The sequence below is a fragment of the Lepus europaeus genome, chromosome 19 (assembly GCF_033115175.1).
Source record: "Lepus europaeus isolate LE1 chromosome 19, mLepTim1.pri, whole genome shotgun sequence".
Taxonomy (NCBI): Eukaryota; Metazoa; Chordata; class Mammalia; order Lagomorpha; family Leporidae; genus Lepus; species Lepus europaeus.
This window is the reverse complement of record NC_084845.1, coordinates 63,435,893-63,453,845: the sequence shown is the minus strand read 5'-3', so window position 1 is coordinate 63,453,845 and position 17,953 is coordinate 63,435,893. Positions and strand designations below refer to the sequence as shown.

Sequence of the window (17,953 nt, the reverse complement as noted above, 5' to 3'; positions counted from 1 at the left end):
GCCAGGAGCATCTTTCAGGTCTCTCATATGGATGCAGGTACTCAAATACTTGGGCCACCCTCTGCTGCTTTCCCAGGCCACAGCAGAGAGCTGGATGGGAAGTTGAGCAGCTGGGAATTGAACTGGTGCCTATATGGGATACCAGCACTGCAGGCAGTGGTTTTAAACGCTATGTCACAGCACAGGCCCCAGAAAGATAGCGTTAAGATCAGATCCTGGAGAGCCTTGAATCCCAGAGTGAGGGGTTTGGCTTTTGTTCCAGGTGTACCAACTCTGCAGAAGTGAGAAAGAAACACGGGAGAAGCTTGGAGAGGAATCTCCATGGTACAGATGGAAGGTCTGTTACAATTCCTAGATCACTCATCCTTTTGAAGACACCCAAGGTGTGTCAGACTTAGGGAACCGATGACCTAGAGTAGGTGGGGAATTCCTTCAGGATGTGCCCAGAATTGTGAGAAAGGTCTTCTCCTACACTAACCCGTATTACTAGGTGGTGGCTGCTCAAACGTGGCTCTTGGCATGTATACATTAGATTAGTGATGTCTGCTGTGGGTGAAGGTAGGGAGACAGGGGGATGCTATGGTTGAATGTTTGCCCCCTCCAAAATTCATGCTGAAATGTATTTGCTACTGTAACAGGATTGGAAGGTGGTACCTTTAAGAAGTGGTTAAGCTGTGAGGGCCCGCCCACACAGGTGGGGTTAACGCCATTATAAACGGTTGAGTTTGGGCCCCTTAGTTCAAGCTCTCTCCCTACTCTGGAGGTTCTTCCATGAGGTGCTGCAGGAAGAATGACTTTCCCAGGTGCTTGATCCTCAATCTTGGACACTCCAGCCTCCAAAACTGTGAGTCAATTCATTTCTGTTCATCATAAATGACTTAGTCTATGATACTCTCTTATAACAGCACAAAACAGACTAGGAGACACAGGTGCCAAGTATTTGATCTGATTCTTCAACCCATTGCATTGGTTCTTGAACGCCTGCCACAGCTTGCTCAGAGTCTAAGTAATTGTGGTGCAAGCAGCCGTTTTTGTTATAATGTTGAGAATTTTGGACAACAACCTTTGAAAATTTGCTGTAGAAATTTATAGTGAGAATTCTCATCCATGTACTTGGTTGATTCTGAACAGTGGCCTGGGTGGTGCAGGGTTTAGAGGGGCTTACGTGAAAACCACTTCAGGGAAGGTGTTTGAGTTATTTCCTCCATTTCAGCCACCATGAGGGGACATTGAAAGGTTTGTGGAATAATACAGTTAAAAGTAAGTTTATTTTGGTGCAGATTTTTAGAAATCCATGCATAGTTTTTTTCACAGTATGTTTCTTCCAGAAGCTTTGGAAAATACCTTATGAGCTCTGAAAGTTTTTACTCACTGCAAAGCTTTGAGTGGCCTCTCTTGGCTCACCTGTTGGTTGTTGATTCTTGAAACTTGGTAGCCATTATCACCAAGAATGTATCCCAGGATAATGCACCAGGTTGGGGCTATAATGGGTGAAGTTTTGATACAATTTTGTGGTTCCTTTTCTTTCTTAATAAATAAAACTTTTTAGGTATGCAAAGGGTTGGACGTTAATAACAGATTTATTTGAGAAAACAGGAAAATTGTTTTTGAAGCTTTGTGTTCTCAGATAAAATGATTTAATCAAATTATTAGATTCCTTTATTTGTTTTAGTATACTTAGTATTAGTCTCAGAACCTGAGGATAGAATTTATACCTTACCCTTGAAAAGAGGAAATATTTTTCTTTATTCACAAATGCTTTAATGCATTTATTCAGTCAGCAACTTTTTTATTTAACCCCTACTAAATGTGGGCTCTATCCTGTGGATAGAAATTAATAAGCAAAAATTAATAAATAATAAATTAAGCAAAAATCAATTCTCCAATTCCTGACATCTTGGACAGGAGACATAAATATAAAATTGTATCTGTAAAAACAATTGAAACAAGTAAGAGGTAGGTGGTGCTATGGAAACTTACAGCAAGGGGGGTCTGACTCTGGCAGAGTCTGCTGTTTAAAAATTTTCTATTTCCTCTTCTTTCTCATTAACAGAACCCCAATTCTATTTTGGGTAACAAAATACACAAGAAAAATGTCCCTTTCCTAGCCATTCATGGATTAAAGCATGCACCCATCAGAGTTACAGCCACAGAGACTCAACCAGCGATCTGCTGGAGGATGTCAGTCATAAGAGAACACAGCAGGCTGGTGATGCCACTCTGCCTTCCCACCTTGGTTGTGGATGTGCTGTCTGGGGCCATGGCAAATTTGTGATTCTGAAGAGAGGCCCACGGAATTGCAGAAATGTTGATCCTGACTTGACTGAGCTGCTGAGACAATGCTAAGAATTGCCCACATTAAGAATTTTTTTTCATTGTCAGTAGAAACCCCAGTTTGTTTAATCCACTCTAAGTCATAGTTTCAGTTACCTGCAGCCAAATGTGCCCCTGATGCTATCATTGGAGCTCAAAGTTTCCCTGAAGAAGTTTTAATTAACTAAAGCCTGAAGAATGTGCAAGATTTAGCTAGTTGAACAAGTAAGAGCTTTTCAGCAGAGATAAAAATGAGTGCCCCATCTTGTTGTAGGAGGCAGATTGATGCCTAGAAAGGTTGGGAATAAATCTAGAGAATGTTGCCGGCACCGTGGCTCAACAGGCTAATCCTCCACCTTGCGGCGCTGGCACACCGGGTTCTAGTCCCGGTCTGGGCACCGGATTCTGTCCCGGTTGCCTCTCTTCCAGGCCAGCTCTCTGCTGTGGCCCAGGAGTGCAGTGGAGGATGGCCCAAGTCCTTGGGCCCTGCACCCGTATGAGAGACCAGGAGAAGCACCTGGCTCCTGCCTTTGAATCAGCGCGGTGCGCCGGCCGCAGCGGCCATTGGAGGGTGAACCAACAGCAAAGAACTTTCTCTCTCTCTCTCTCTCTCTCTCTCACTGTCCACTCTGCCTGTCAAAAATAAATAAATAAATCTAGAGAACGCAACATTAAGGAAGGAGAGGCTGGAGAGGGATGAAACGCAAGACTTAAAGTCTTTCCAGGTCATATTACAGTTTAGGTTGTTTAAGATTGAGACTAATGGTGGGGAGGGAAAGGGATTTATTTTTAATATTTTTAAAGATTTATTTATTTATTTGAAAGGCAGCATTACAGAGAGGCAGAGGCAGAAAGAGAGAAGGATGGAGAGAGAGAGAGAGAGAGAGAGAGAGAGAGACAGACAAGCCAACCTTCCACCAGCTGGTTCCCTCCCTAAATGACCACAGTGGCTGGAGTTGGGCTGATCCTAAGCCAAGAGCTTCTTCTGGGTCTTCCATGGGGCAGCAGAGGCCCAAGAACTGAGTCATCTTCCACTGTTTTCCCAGGCACATTAGAAGAGAGCTGGATCTGAAGTGGAGCAGCCGGAACTCAAACTGGCTCCCATGTGGGAGGCCGGCATTGCAAACTGGCTCCCGTAGGGGATGCCGGCATTGCAAGTGGTGGCTTTACCGGCTACACCACAATGCTAGAGTTTAGTTGCTTCTTATTCTTTTTTTTTTTAATTAATTTATTTATTTAAGTTACACAGAGAAAGAAGGAGGCAGAGGGAGAGAGAAAAAGAGAGAGGTCTTGTGTCTGCGGTTCACTCCCCAATTGGCCACAACAGCCGGAGCTGGGCCGATCCGAAGCCAGGAGCTTCTTCCTGTTCTCCCATGTGGATGCAGGGGCCCAAGGAGTTGGGACATCTTCCACTGCTTTCGCAGGCTATAGCAGAGAGCTGGATCAGAAGTGAGCAGCTGGGACTGGAACCAGTGCCCATATGGGATGCCAGCACTTCAGGTTGGCTTTACCTGCTATGCAACAGTTTAGTTTTTAATCTAAGGAATTGGAAAGCCTCTGAAAGGTTAGAAGTAGGAGAGATGCATTTGTCCATTGTTAGACAAATGCAGTAAGTGTTGTGAATCATTTAAGGTGTTATGACGGCACAGGGGAAGGAATGTCTTTTGGCAGATGTCCTATTGTGTAGAGTCTTAACGAATGAGGAGAAATTCACCAGAAATGTAAAATTCATCAGTGATACAAATGGATAAAAATAGTTCTACACAGAGGAAAGAGGACGGGCAGAGTGTGGTTGGTGTGAATCACCGGAGTGCGACAGGTCCTCATGAGTGGCTTAGATTAAAAGGAAAAGAGTTAGAAATTTAAAGTGGAGGCATTGGTAAAATCTGCATATCTATGTGAGTTAGGATGGCCATATATAATTTTTATCCAGACTAGGAAACTTTCAGAGGGAAGAAAGGGTGTTATAAATTCCAGAACAATTGGCAGTCACCAGCAGTGCCCTGGGTAAATTGGAATGTAGCATAAGGTTATTCTATTCAGTAGATGAGATATATTGAGCAACTAGAATAACTGGCTTTTAATCAGACATAATTTGCATATGCCATCTCCCTAGATACTTAAAAATGCAGTTCCCACTTCTCTAGAAAACTCTCACAGATGCCAAGAGTCTGCCTTTGGAATTGCACATAATAATTCCAATCTGTACTGTTGAAAAGAGTTAAAATTGACTCCAGTTTTCGAAGCCATGGAGTCAATTCCCATTTTTTTTTTTTACAGTGGACTTCTCTTTGTCCATGGAGCTCTACTTCCTGTCCCTGTGAACCCACATTCTTCCTTTGGACTGCAGGTCTTTCCAGCCCCAGCTTACTTCATCGCTGTGTTAATCAGAGTTGTGTCACTTGCAAGTGACAGAAACCCAGCCATGAGAGGCACTTTGAGGCTCGCCAGTCAAGCTCTCCACCTCTCGGGCACTTGGAAGAACTGCACTTGCAGGTCCCCCTGTGAGTGGAAGTAATTCAAGGGCTGCTGAGCTTTGTCCAGAGCTGTCTTGTCCTATGCTGTAGAAGCTGATGGGATTTTACACAGGTGCTTCTCCAGCGGCTCCCTCCCAGAATAGGTACAATTATGAGAGGTTTAGAGCAAAAACATAGGTACAGCAACAGAGTGTTCTTTTTAAATGCATAATAGATTTGAAAATTGTGAAATAAACCATTGCTGTTTGCAGTCACTTGGGATTTGAGATTGTTACTGTGTCAATTCGAAGTAGCTGGAATGAAAAGAGAAACTTGTATCACTTGGAGGATTTGTTGGGTAGCTCATAGAATCCACAGAAATAGAAGTCAATGCCTTAGGGGTTTGGAATGATAGACTAAGCAATAAGTGAACTAACCCTACACCCCCTTTATTTCCTTGCACCTTCATTTCTCATTACTGATTATCTTTGTTTTGTTTGCATTCATCTAGAAGGAATAATTCTATCAAAAGCCCTAAATTCATTTTGTCCTGATATATCAGGTTCATTGTAAAGTGTTTCATTGCCCCCAGTGTTCAGATGATAACCACCGGAAATGTTTCTAATTGGCTCTGCATGAACTGTGGATGCCTTCTGGAACCAACCACAGGAGGAATGAAGTGTCAGCTTTGCCTACTTGGCTGGGTACACAGGCTTTTGACTATTGGTGTGTGTTCAATCTGTAGTTCTTTGCAGAAATTTGTTGAAATCATAGCCTATTTTATGGATTCCTATTTAGGAAAAATGAGATAGGAAGAAGATGCAAATCTACTTCACTGCCACATGTTCCTGGAGCTAATAATGTTGTCTTAGTAGGCCCCCAGTCCTGCTCCCCACCTGAGTTCTATAACTAATTTAGTCTCTCATGTAAGCTAGCATAGTGCTTTACAGTTAGTGTAGTCCATCAGATAAATAAGATACTTACCTAGCTAAAATTTGGCAAATGTTATTTACCATGGACTCCAAAGACTAAACTGTGTGGATTTCATTGATTAAACGTACCCTTTTGGGTGATGATATCAAAGTTCTCACTAATCTGAGAGCACAAAAGTCTTTCTAAGTTGAGATAAGAAGTGCTATTCAGCAGTGCTAGGGAAGAGAAAGGCACTATCAGGCCTTGCACCAAGCAAGTTCTCTTTCAGATCACTAAATTGAGTCTATAATTGGTGTTCAATTTAGTTGGTTTTTGCTCTAAGTCTCATAATCATGTGGCTGGAAGCATTGGTGGAAGGCTAAAGAACTTCTATCTGTATTATTATTCGCACAGATGAGCTGTAGATCCTGCTAGATCCTACCCTTGACTTTTGTGCTAAAGGGAGGGAACACTGCTGGAAACAGAGACTGAAGATAAATATTTAAAGCTTTGCTGTTCACACTTCGATCTGTGGTCCAAACCTTTGGCATCTACTTGAGGCTTGTTAGGAATGCAAAATCTAGCCTCAGCCCAGGCCTATGGGAGCTGCAGTTAAGGATATCACTGGGTGATTTATAGGTTTGTAAGGTAAAAGTTTGAGAAGCACTGCTCTACAGAGTATCAGTTTCCTGGTGAGGTGTGCAGGGTTCCAGCTCTCTGAGTTTTGAATGTAACTGACATCTGTCTGCAGAAGGCCAAGCCTTGGCCCTTGGGATGACACTTGTGTGACACAATTGTCACTATCCTCCTACCAGGAAGTTATAAGAGACATTGCTTGTTGCTTCTGGGCACTTTCTGTCTTGCTTCAGGATCCTCCTCCACACAATTGCTGGGAACTTGGAACTCCATCCAGGTCTCCCATGTGGATGGCAGGGCCCCAAATACTTGGGCCACCTTCTGCTGCCTTCCTAGGTACATTAGCCAGCATCTGGGTTGAAAGTGGAGCAGCCAAGACTTGAACCTGCACTCTGATATGGGATGTTGGCATCCCAAGTGACAGTCTAATCCATTATGCCACAGCAGCCCCACTACAATATTTTCTTTTTGGATTTATTTGTTAATTCAAAAGAGTTATAGAGAAGCAGAGAAAGAGAAAGAGAGGGAGGGAGAGAGGGAGGGAGAGAGGGAGGGAGGGAGAGAGGGAGGGAGGGAGGGAGAGAGAGAGATCTTTTATTCTTTCATCTACTGGTTCACTCCCCAAATGGCCACAACAGCCAGAGTTGTGCTGATCTGAAGCCAGGAGTCAGGAACTTCTTCCGGGCCTCCCCATGGGTGCAGGGGTCCAAGGACTCCAGCCATCTTCCTCTGCTTTCCCAGGTGCATTAGTAGGAGGTGGTTCAGAGGTGGAGCAGCTGGAACTTGAACCAGTGCCCATATGGTATTCCTGCACTGAAGGTGGCAGCTTTACCCTGTACGCCACAGTGCTGCCCTCTCTCCCAGTGCAGTTCTCTTAGAAGTTGTCTTCTTGTCCCTGAATTGCATCTTTTATTGCTTGGTAAGCTTGTTCTCCAAGTACATCTGAATCACAATTTTGAAAACCAGGGTGTTTTCCCCACAAATTCTGCCAGGCTTCCTGTAACTCCATGAACCGTCCACAACGTAATCAATATGCAAACACATCCACCTTGATAGGAACCCGGGCTTTATTATCATACACTGAAAACAACTAAAACTTAATTCCAAGCACATGCGGTGAATGCTGGCAGGGAAGGTTATTACTCACAAAACACATTTAAGTTTTAAAGAAAAAATGATATTTACTTGAAGAATAGAATGTTTAAAATTATTTACTTCTAAAAGTCTATTTCCCTTAAGCCTGAACTGCAATTTCATCTTAATAAAGTTATTATATACAATCTAATCAAACAGTTCACTGGGAATAGAATTTGGCAGAATTAAAAACTGCATAGATGTGACTCCAAAATAGTATGATTTAAATCTGATTTTCAAATTCCAAAGATAAATTGTTCCTAAAAGACTTAAATATATGATGATGACTGAAAAATTCATAAGTATATAAAGAATATAAAAAAGGAAACTAATATATACTCACACAAGTAAGTTTTCTCTAAATTTTACATAGAGAGTAAGGAAGCTAAAACAAAAGAAAAATAGCTCTTTCTCCCTCTTTATCCATACAGTCTTCTGCCCATGCCCTGCCTTAGAGTAATCCATTTAGGACAGAAGTTGTAATATAATGCTGGGAATAGAAAAAAAAAAAAGGCTGTCTTGTCATTTCCTGATGGACTATGATTGGGAACTTGCAAAAAAGTTAGGAGAATGGGTTTAAGAAAGCATAGTTGGTTAAGTCAGAATCTCTTCAGACCTCTGTCTTCTGCTATGGCAGATGAGACACAAATCCCACTTGGAGACTCAGCAATTCAGAGAAAGGGCTGTGGACTGACAAGTACTGTGGCCAAGAGGGCATACGTAGGCTGGGCGTCAGGCAGTAAAGTCTTTGGATGGGATCATACCCAGAATCTCTGGTTGAGGGAACTCTTATCAACCACATATGTGTTACACTTTAAAAAGGAAATCTCCTGGGTATTTCCAAGCTGGCTTTCCTGGGTTGAAGAGATGTGTAGCTATTGTATTTTTAAAATTAACTCAGTGTATGCAGGTGAGTGGGGCTAGGAAAGTAAAAGGAGGATTTCATAGCGTGATGTGCAGAAGCCGCTAAACAGTGCGCACTGGTTAGATCGCTATTTTCTGATCCCCTGTGGCCCAGGGAGGGCAAAATGGCAATGCAACGTGGTGGCAACATCGGCTGACTCTGTTGAATTGCTACAGACATTGGCTTCCATGTTGTAATTTTGCAATTAATAATCATGAGGTTGACTTATTCTTGGGTCCAATCAGACTGTAAGTCACAACCGATCTTGCTTGGAAGGTTGATTTGACAGGGCTTCTTAAGGGATGGTAAACTCACAGATGTACCTCTTAGTGCTGCGACAGACCTCATCACTCCACTTCCCCTGAGCTGACTGGGAGAACAGGACACAGTTTTCCCGTTTGCCACCATTAGGCTGTGCACGGTCCCAGTTGATGAAGGAGATTGTGGCTCCATTGACGTCAACGAACTTGCCATCTGCGACCATGTCATTGATGCCCAGCCAAAAGTCATTGACACCTGGCATGCTCCTTTTACCATAGTCTCGGAGGGCGTTAATTTCGTCAGAGTTCCTGGGGATAACCAAGGTACCTCCCTTGGAAATGCAGTCTTCATTGGCTTCATGGTAATGCTTCAAGCCTTCTGAAGCAAGGTAGCATTTCTTATGATATTTGGTTCCTCGGAGACAGACTGTGAGGATGCAAAATTTGACACATTAGGGTGCTTTTGGTGTGTAGTATGCCTAGGATCGGACTTGACCAATGACAATAAATATTTGGGTAATGAATGATGGATGTGATAATGATGGATATTTATTCAAGAGTTTGTATGTGTGAGACACTGTGCAAGTGCTTTACATGAATGAACTCATATAATACAAACAACCCACGATGTGCTATTTCATTACTTCCATTTAATAAACAAAATTTTTTCCTCCCTCCCTCTGTCTCTGTCCTGCTTTCTCTCTTTTTTATATTTTTAGAATTGTAGCTACAAATCTGTACTTTTTGTATTAATATCACATTAATGTGAGAAAATATCAGATGGTAAAAAATTTAAAAAAAATTTTTAACTAAAAATTTATTTAAGAGGCAATTGCCGAGACCGAACTCTACAACTGGCTGGGATTGGGCAGGCTCAAAGCCAGGATCTGGGTACTCAACCCACTTCTCCCATGTGGGTGACAAGGACCCATATGCCTCCCAGGGTCTATAGGGACAGGAAACTGGGATGAGGAGTAGAACTGGGAATTGAACCCAGGAACTCTGCTGGGGCTGTCTTAACGGCTAGGTCACACACTCTCCCTGCCTCCTCCACACCCATGGCATGATATGGAGGCTCAGAAAACTGACTTACAACACTTGGCATGCCAATTGTAACTCAGATGGCTTGTAAGGACTGCCCCACCCCCAGATCATGATCTTATGTCCTGGGATGCTTTGATACACATATTATTAATATTGTGTAGATCCAAATGTGCTGAATTTCCTTGAGATTTTGGAACTGAATGGTAACTGTTTTTAAAATTATGAGAAATAACAAGTCTGACTTTATATGTGGAGTGCAGTGGTTTCCTTAGGCAGATAACGGAACCATAGTAATATTGTTTAGGTTTCTAGAATCATCCAGACATAAAGGAAGCTTTAGGGGATAGCATTGGAGAGAGAAGCTTCACAGCCATATAGTGGATGAGCCATAGGGCTCAGGTCTCCTCCAGCTGTGCAAGCCTTAGGCAGATGCCTTCATTTCTCTGTGCCTCAGTTTGATCATCCATGAATTGAGCACAGTAGTAATAGCACACCTTGTTGGAGCAGTCAGCATAAACTGGATATGCAGCGGAAGTTACTGGAGGATTAAAGTCTTAGTTAATAAGGTATTTATGGTGCACAACTCGAAGCAGGGGTGTAAAGAGACCTTTCCTCTTCTGCATAGACATTGCATTTCCATTGAATTTTCTGTTTCCCTGGACTGATAACGAGAGTATGTCACCTGTGTGATAAGGCAACATTACTTAGAGTAACAATGGCTGCAGATTGGCAATGTATGTGTGGCTGGGAGTTAAAATAGTTGCCAGAAGCTGTGTAATGTCGGTCTTTGCTCAGGATGGGGCAGAGCTCCTGCAGGAGCCCTTCACTCTCTACTTTGGGAGTTGCTGCTAGGGAAGCTGGCTCTTACGGGTAAAATCTTTGTAACAGGGTTGTTTCCAAACCGCCCAGTGTGGCTCTTGTTTCTTCTCCCTCAAGGGAGAGGAAGAAAGCTCCCAGATCCTAGAGTGCAAGGCTGTGTGGGCTGCGGAAAGCTCTTCAGCTGTGGAAAAGGGACAGCAAACACAGCCTTGCCAGCAGGCTGTGGTTCTCACAGGTGTTCTTCCGTGAGCATCTGATGGCAAATGTGGCCTGAGTGAGCCTTCTGCTGAAGCTCGGTGGATCTTCCTGTGGGCGTCTGGTTAACATCGACAAATGCGAATCCCTTCAGTCACAGAGTGGTCTCTTCATTACTCATTAGAGAATAATTCCTGACTGATTTTTAAGATACGTTCCTGGAAAATCTGTGAAATGTGAAGGAACTTCAAAAAGTTTGCAGAAAAATGGAATTAAAAGAGAAGTTGGGGCTGACACTGTGACATAGCAGTGCCAGCATCCCCTAAGGGTGCCAGTTTGAGTCCCAGGTGCTCCGCTTCCTATTGAGCTGCCTGCTAATGCACCTGGAAAATCAGCAGAAAGTGCGTGGGCCCCTGTACCATGTGGGAGAACACAAAGAAGCTCCTGGCTCCAGCTTTGGCTTGGCCCAGCCCCGGCTGTTGCGGCCATAAGGAGAGTGAACCAGTGAGTGGAAGATCTCTTTGTCTCTGTCTCTCCCTCTCTATCTCTGTAACTCTGCCATTCAAATAAATAAAATGAATCTTTTTTAAAAAAAAAGTTGATTTTGCAGCCAAGCATTTCACATGCACAGATGTTTTCTCCTGAATTGCATTTTTCATGAACTTTTTAAAGATTCCCCTGTATGGATGGATTTAAAAAATTGGCACCAAAATAAGCTTATCTTTTAATTCTGTTTTCTGTTAACTTTTGGAAGTGCAAAAAATTAACCCACTGTACCACAACACCTGCCCTATCAATGTTTCTGTCAAAAAGATGTCACCCAGGTCTTAACACATGGCCTAGACTGATGAAAACATCTGGCAACCACCAGTCCTCTCCCTCTCTCCTTTGGGTCTAGGCGCTTAGACAGTGAGGTCTTACCTGTCTGCAGGGCTTGCATTTCCTTGAGGGCATTGACTTCTCTCCAGAGCTTTTCAACTTGGGTTTTCAGGTCTCCATCCTTTTCTGGGAGGAATTTTAGGGTAGGCAGAATAGAACATATATGATTGTCAAATAAAAGACACAGAAATACAGCTTTGGAATGCAGAATTGAGAGCAACGGCGGTTTTGATGGACTTGAGTGTAGTGTGCCTGAAGAATAATGTATGAACATAACTTGCCAGAGAAGATGAGCAAGGGCTTGGTGGGGATCCTTCTGCAAGTACAGGGCTCCTGTCTGTCTGTTGATCTCATCCTGTGGCTTCAGGCCCCCTGACTTGGAGATGCATCTGAGAGTGAGCTCTGTCTCAACTTCCCTGTGTGTTCCCTGGATGATGCTTTCCACAGCTCCTACCTGTTTACCAAGCTTAGCTGTTTCCTTTTCCGAGGAAACTTCTGATTATGATGTCAATCAGAATCCCTTCTGTGGACCTCTTTCACTCAAGCTTGCTTGGTTTTCTTCAGAGCCCTTGATCCAGTCTGTGCTTTATGGACTTTGATCTGTCTTGCCATTCCTGGTGCTGTGGATGCTTCACACAATGCTAGGTGATAGTGCTCATCGCAGTGGTTGAATGAATAAATAGCGTGTACAAAATACTTTCACGTTACTTTCACTTTCTCTTAAAAAAAAAAAAAGCTGTGAAGGGAGGAAAATCAGATCCCCATTGTAGAATGAGGATGAACACAATGAGCTTAGTGGCCTGGAAGAAGTGCTATAGAACTCAAACTCAGACTTCTGTGGGGCCCCTGTTTCTACAGTCCCCACATATGTGATGGATCAGGCATAGTGATTTCTAGCAGGGTTAAGAGAGAAAGGACCATGTGAAAATATACCTATATGGGTATACAGCCACTTATTTAATCTTGAATATCCCTGGAAGAGTCTAAAGAATCATTCTGGATGTCCATGGCCAATCTTAGCTATAAGTGAGTGGGGGAGAATGAGCAATATTGGCTAAATTGCAATTCCAGACATGAAGGGGACTTGGAAATTGACAGCTTGTGAGATTCTCAAAGTCAGGAATTATAATAAATCATAATGAACAATAAAAATATTGACATCTACCATACACTGTGTGCCTGGGGATTCTTTCAGTATTTCTCTGTGGTAGACACTCTTATTAGTTCTGTTTGACAGAAGAGGCAAGAGAGGCACAGGAAGCCAAGTGAACCTGTGGGAGTCACCCACCCAGCTAAGGTGGTGCAGAGTTGTTATTTAGATTGCCCTTAATCCAAGCCGATTCCTTCCCATCTGTCCAATCTACGTAGATGTGGGTCCCTTCAGACAGAGAGGGTAATTAAATCTTGTGAACTGTTCCCAGCTGCCTCTGTGGGGCTACCATATAGAGAATCCGTTTTCTGTCTTAGGTTTTCCAGGACAGTGTGAATCCAAATGTGTCAATGGTCTGTGTCCTTCAACCTAAGTTTTACTAGCCATATGTTTCTACATTAGAGTTAGGAAAATGTCTTCTAAGGTCGCCAGGAGGAGCCCCTGTCATGTTTAACTTCATGCTATGCATCAAAGCATCCAGTAGCTCGGCTCAGAAATGCAATAACCCAAGGATGTTCTTGTGAGGTCATTCAATCCAGAATAAAAACAAGAGTTCATTTAGAAAGCAAAATCACCAGCAGTTGGGGTCCAGGTATGCAAAGCTGCTGAAGACATGCTTCTGAGCTGCAAGTTGCCAACTCTACAAGGTATTGTGTCCATCCTGTCAGGTTCTTGCTTATGGATATATGTGTATATGAGAGGGAGGAAGGAATGGAGAAGGGGAATAATTCAAATCCATTGGTTCATTCCCCAAGAGATATACTGGCTTGGGCTATATCTGGGAATGAGGAACTCATTCTAGGTCCCCCAGGGACCCCATTATTGGAGCTATCACCTGTTGGCTCCCAGGGTTCACAGTTGGAGGAAGTGGGATTCGGGAATTGGAATCTTGGACTCAAACCCAGGCACTCCAGTGTGCGAGGCAGGCATTTTAACCACTAGGCCAAATGCCTGCCCCCATTCTGTTTAAATAAGTGGCCTCTATTGGGAGACCATAAACATTGTAATTAGCTTGAAGGCAAATTAGTTAACATTAGGCTCCTGAGAGATCATTAGGAAATCATTATCCAGGTGACTTGTCTTCAGCTTTCATCCTTTGCAGCTAAGTGAATGTGTTTTGTCTATAATAAAGGAAGGCAATACACAGAACAACTATTAAACAGTAAAAATTACATTTTATTCATTAATGCAGCATATAATTTGTTGAGATCTAGGAAGTAAGTACCAGGGAAATTTTGGTTTGGAGCTAAATTGCTCAATTGCTATTTTGAGTCCCATAAAAGGCTCCCTTTCATTTTATGATGGTTGTTCTCAGAAGTAGGTACAGTGTAGAAATGCAACATCAGTCCCCAGAAGGAACAACCAACAAAACTGTGATAAAATGTTGAGTTGTCAAGGTGTGTTGAAAGCACTCTCACACAATGAAGGCAGTGCATGGTTTAGTGTTAACACTGGGAGAAACCATTAGAAAGTGTTACCAACTTGGAATTTTCCTTTTAGCAATGTCCTATCATCGTGGAAAAGTAATTAATATAAGTATGCATAGGGGCTGGCATAGTGGTGTAGCGGGTAAAGCTACCACTTGCAGTGCTGGCATCGCATTTGGGCACAGGTTCGAGTCCCGGCTACTCCACTTCTGATCTAGCTCTCTGCTATGCGCTGAGAAAGCTGTAGAAGATGGTCCAAGACCTTGGGCCCCTGCACCCACATGGGAGACCCGGAGGAGGCTCCTGGCTCCTGGCTCCTGGCTTCGGATCGGCACAGCTCCAGCCATTGCAACCAACTGGAGAGTAAACCAGCGGATAGAAGACCTCTCTCTTTCTCTCTCTGCCTCTCCTACTCTCTCTGTGTAACTCTGGCTTTTAAGTAAATAAATAAAATTAAAAGAAATAAGTATGCACAAAGCAGCTCATTGGGGCATATTAAGTCAAGGGGAGATGCACTGGAAATCACATAAAATATCACTAAGAACAGATTAAATCATGACTCACCCGAACAGTGGAATATTATGCAACTATTAAAACCAATGACAGGGCAGGTATTTGGCACAGCAGGTAGGGGACTGTTTGGGATCCCTGCATCTCATATTGGAGCACTTGGGTTCATGTCCTGACTCTGCTCCCAATTCTAACTTCCTGTTAATGCATACCCTGGAAAGCAGCAGGTGATGGCTCAAATACTTGGATTCCTGCCACCCGTGTGGGAGACCTGGCTGGAGTTCTTGGCTTCTCATTTGAGCCAGGCTCAGCTCAGGCTGCCATGGGGCATTTGGGGAGTGAATCCGTGGGTGGAAGATTTCTGTATCTGCCTTTCAAGTAAATAAAAATAAAAAGAATTCTAGTAGGAATCTAAGGGAAACTAGGTCTCCCCTTAAGAAAAACAAAATGCTAAGAAACTCCTTATATTGATTGCTGTCCAGGATTTAATAACAGTACAAGTTTTGTTTAGTCAATTCTGTTTGTATTTACAAAAGTACAATTGTTAACTGTGTACTTAAGCGTCTCCAGGCATGTTATCATCTAGCAGTTAAGTGAAGAATGCTGTGTGAGAACAGAGCAAGAGGGAGAAGATGGCGTTCAACTCTGAGTTAATAAATTTTGGGTTTATTTCAAGATACTTAAAATATTAGAAAGGACATAGGGGTAGGGAAGAACCTCTGGGCAACAGACTTACTGGTTTACTTCCTGTAGATCTACTTTCTTAATTTTGACTAGTGTCAGAAGCCGCAGACATGGATCCTGGGGTGGTGATTTCTAAGGTGTGCACACAGTGAGTTAAAGAAAAAAGTATGTACAGGCATGTGTGTAAGCGGAGGGGAGAGAACACATTTTCTGTGTTTGTTCCCTTTCCTTGTATCCCTGCTGGGGTCACCATTTCCCAATACAAACATCCACGGTACACTTGCTCCTTCCCCTGCTTTCATCTTCAGTATATACTTGAAGTACTCAGCTCATATTTTTAATCTTTAACTAAAAGAATAAAGTACAGTATCCATAAGGAAAAAATACTCAGGAAACCTTGCATCAGACCTAAATTTTGTAAATAAATGCCCCATAGAAATCACCAGAATACAACAAAAGACAAGCCCTCTTTTTACCAACCCACCCTTTGCTGTGTCTGTGCCTCAGCAAAGCAAGACTTGTGCTTTGTTGGGGATTTTTCTTTGTTTACTCTCTAATGAAGTGGAATTAATAAGGATACAGTTCCATGATATTTGCGTTGAAACATGTTGCCATGATGCAGAGGGCGAAATCAAACATCATCCTGTGTCTTGATACTTTTTAAATTTGCTTTGGTTTCAACAGATTACAGATAATTTGCCATCAACTTCATTCTTTGCAACATTTTTGGAAGCTTTTTAACCCAATTGAAGCCATTAAAAATTTTAAATTGGCTTAGAGACTCAATTTCCTATCAAAATGCTTTCAAGCACTTATTGACATGTTGACTTTTTTTTTTAAAGTTAAATAAAGATTAAGTTTCTCTTTTGCATGTAGGTTTCACGACCTATTCTTACAGGACCAGGAATGTGGCAACGTAATGATAACCAATGACAAAAAAGAACTTCACAATGACCAATAGCTCAATCCTCGCATACACATTTCATAAAGCTATACCTGTCTTAGAAATAAATTAGAATGGAGATGTTCAAATGCTACATCGAAACAGTGCACTCTGATAATCGTTATGTTCTGCCTGCCCCCATATCCGTAATACCAGTGTTCACATACCCGAGTCCACTCCCTCTGAAGAATGTGCGACATATGAAATCCACCTGACAGTGGATACTCCCTGTAGAAGTTTTTTACATTATGAAGTATTGTGTGTGTGTGTGCATAAAAACCCCAAACACACACACATACATACGCACACACAAATCTTGCCACATGATTTCCCTTGCCACATGACTGTCCCAGAGAAGTGAAAGATCACCAGCCCCCCGCAATGCGCCACGCACAGCAGCCAGTGCTGCCACTGAGAACATGAACACTGCCCAGCCCCTCCCCACACTGAGTAAGCCTAGAGTTCTGCTAGACTGAAAAGTCCCCTTACCTTTCACTCGGCGTTTGCTGTGCTTCCTAGCTTTTAATCTGGACGCGTGGCTGGTGGTCTGGTCCAGGAGTAAGGTGATCACCAGGATAAAAACTACAAGTCCAGTCTTTGCCATGGCTCCAGGCAAGTCTGCCAGCCCCTCTGAAGCTGCTGTGGAACAGTAGGTGGCACAACCACATGTCGCTCTGGAGTGCCGGGGGCCAGCTTTATAAAAGTGAGCTGTGAAGGTTGGCTGAGGTCCTGCTGACGAAATGTTGGAGTGGCCCAGCCGGCTGCAGCATAAGGTAGCTCTTTGTTCTCATCTCATGTATTGGGGTTTTTATTTGTTTTTTGTTTCTTCTACATTTCCTAGTTGATTTGCCTTCTCAGAGTGTATCAGACTTAACTACGGATTTTTCCTTATTTATTTGTTAATTTAATTTAAAGCCCTGGAAGCTTAGGGTCTTTGGCCCCATATTCTTTGACTTGAGGTTCTGAAATTTACTAAGTGTACTGTAAAATCGATGTAATTTCATTTCAGGGCAAAAAAAAATTACCAAAAATAAGGGGGGGGGGAACACATCCAAAGCAATGTGTGTGTGTGCGTGATGTGTCATCACCTTACATTTACTTAAACCGGTGTCCCACACACTCTTGTGTCAGCATAGCTCAAGTGGACTTAGGGGATTGTTTGCTCAGTGGGATTTATGGAGACAGTTAAAGTAGATATTCTACAATAAAATCTTAGACTCCCTCCACTGGGGTTTTGTGAACTCACCAAGAACTACAGTCTTGGGACAATATATCTTACAGTAAAAGAAAGTTAAAAAGATAAGCTACTTCTGTAATAGCTAATTTAATGTGAATAACAGTTACTTTTCATATCCCCTCCATCGAACAATTTTTTTCCCTTAAGTTACCCCTGAAACATTAACTTTGACTTCCAAGTATATTATAAAAATAATAGCAATGTGATGAAAGACTCCAAATTATTATTGTTCACATCAGTAGAGGGAGACAGAGAGAAAGGTCTTCCTTTACCATTGGTTCACCCTCCAATGGCCGCCGCGATAGCGCAATGCGGCCAGCGCACCGCACTGATCCGATGGCAGGAGCCAGGTGCTTCTCCTGGTCTCCCATGGGGTGCAGGACCCAAGGACTTGGGCCATCCTCCACTGCACTCCCTGGCCACAGCAGAGAGCTGGCCTAGAAGAGGGGC

The 17,953-nt window shown here is 42.9% G+C and overlaps 1 protein-coding gene across 1 annotated transcript; it reads right to left on the bottom strand.

Moving 5' to 3' along the window:
• Positions 1 to 8,650: 8,650 nt before the first annotated feature.
• CLEC3A (C-type lectin domain family 3 member A) lies at positions 8,651 to 16,870 on the bottom strand. The gene is made up of 3 exons (XM_062177772.1): positions 16,756 to 16,870; positions 11,595 to 11,678; positions 8,651 to 9,042 (listed from the first exon to the last, which is right to left on the bottom strand). Exons 1-3 carry the CDS (start codon positions 16,868 to 16,870, stop codon positions 8,651 to 8,653), a joined length of 591 nt encoding a protein of 196 aa, XP_062033756.1.
• Between the last annotated feature and the right edge of the window lie 1,083 nt (positions 16,871 to 17,953).